This window comes from Penaeus monodon, chromosome 15, assembly GCF_015228065.2.
Source record: "Penaeus monodon isolate SGIC_2016 chromosome 15, NSTDA_Pmon_1, whole genome shotgun sequence".
Lineage (NCBI taxonomy): Eukaryota > Metazoa > Arthropoda > Malacostraca > Decapoda > Penaeidae > Penaeus > Penaeus monodon.
This window is the reverse complement of record NC_051400.1, coordinates 26109826-26110176: the sequence shown is the minus strand read 5'-3', so window position 1 is coordinate 26110176 and position 351 is coordinate 26109826. Positions and strand designations below refer to the sequence as shown.

The window sequence follows — 351 nt, the reverse complement described above, 5'->3', positions numbered from 1 at the left end:
CTTGAAAGATATAAAAGTTGAGAATAATATACACGTATTTGTTTTAAGCAATAGACATCAGTACATATCGCATATATGTGCTAAGTCTATCACCATATTCTTTGATTATTAATACTTCTAGACGAAGCTACACTCAGTCTTTAGAATACCCTAAAAAAAAATGCAACGTAACATTTTGCAGTTTAAGAATAAAATCACGAAATATTAGCCACACATTTCTACAATAAGCCAGGAATTCTCACACGTCTGTCAGTGTTCCTGGTAAATAGATTCTGCAAACACTGCAAAACGGCCCTGAGAGAAAGGAGGGTTTCTTTACCTCGCTCTTAATTGTCATCTTCCTTACCGCTG

At 35.0% G+C, this 351-nt stretch overlaps 1 protein-coding gene across 1 annotated transcript in view; it reads right to left on the bottom strand.

The window, feature by feature from the left end:
• Positions 1-22: 22 nt before the first annotated feature.
• LOC119582283 (nascent polypeptide-associated complex subunit alpha, muscle-specific form-like) overlaps positions 23-351 on the bottom strand; it is a gene marked incomplete at its 5' end in the record, with an annotated part of 2800 nt that continues 2471 nt past the window's right edge. Inside the window, 1 exon segment of the mRNA XM_037930500.1 lies at positions 23-351. Coding sequence (XP_037786428.1) covers positions 327-351 — 25 coding nt within the window.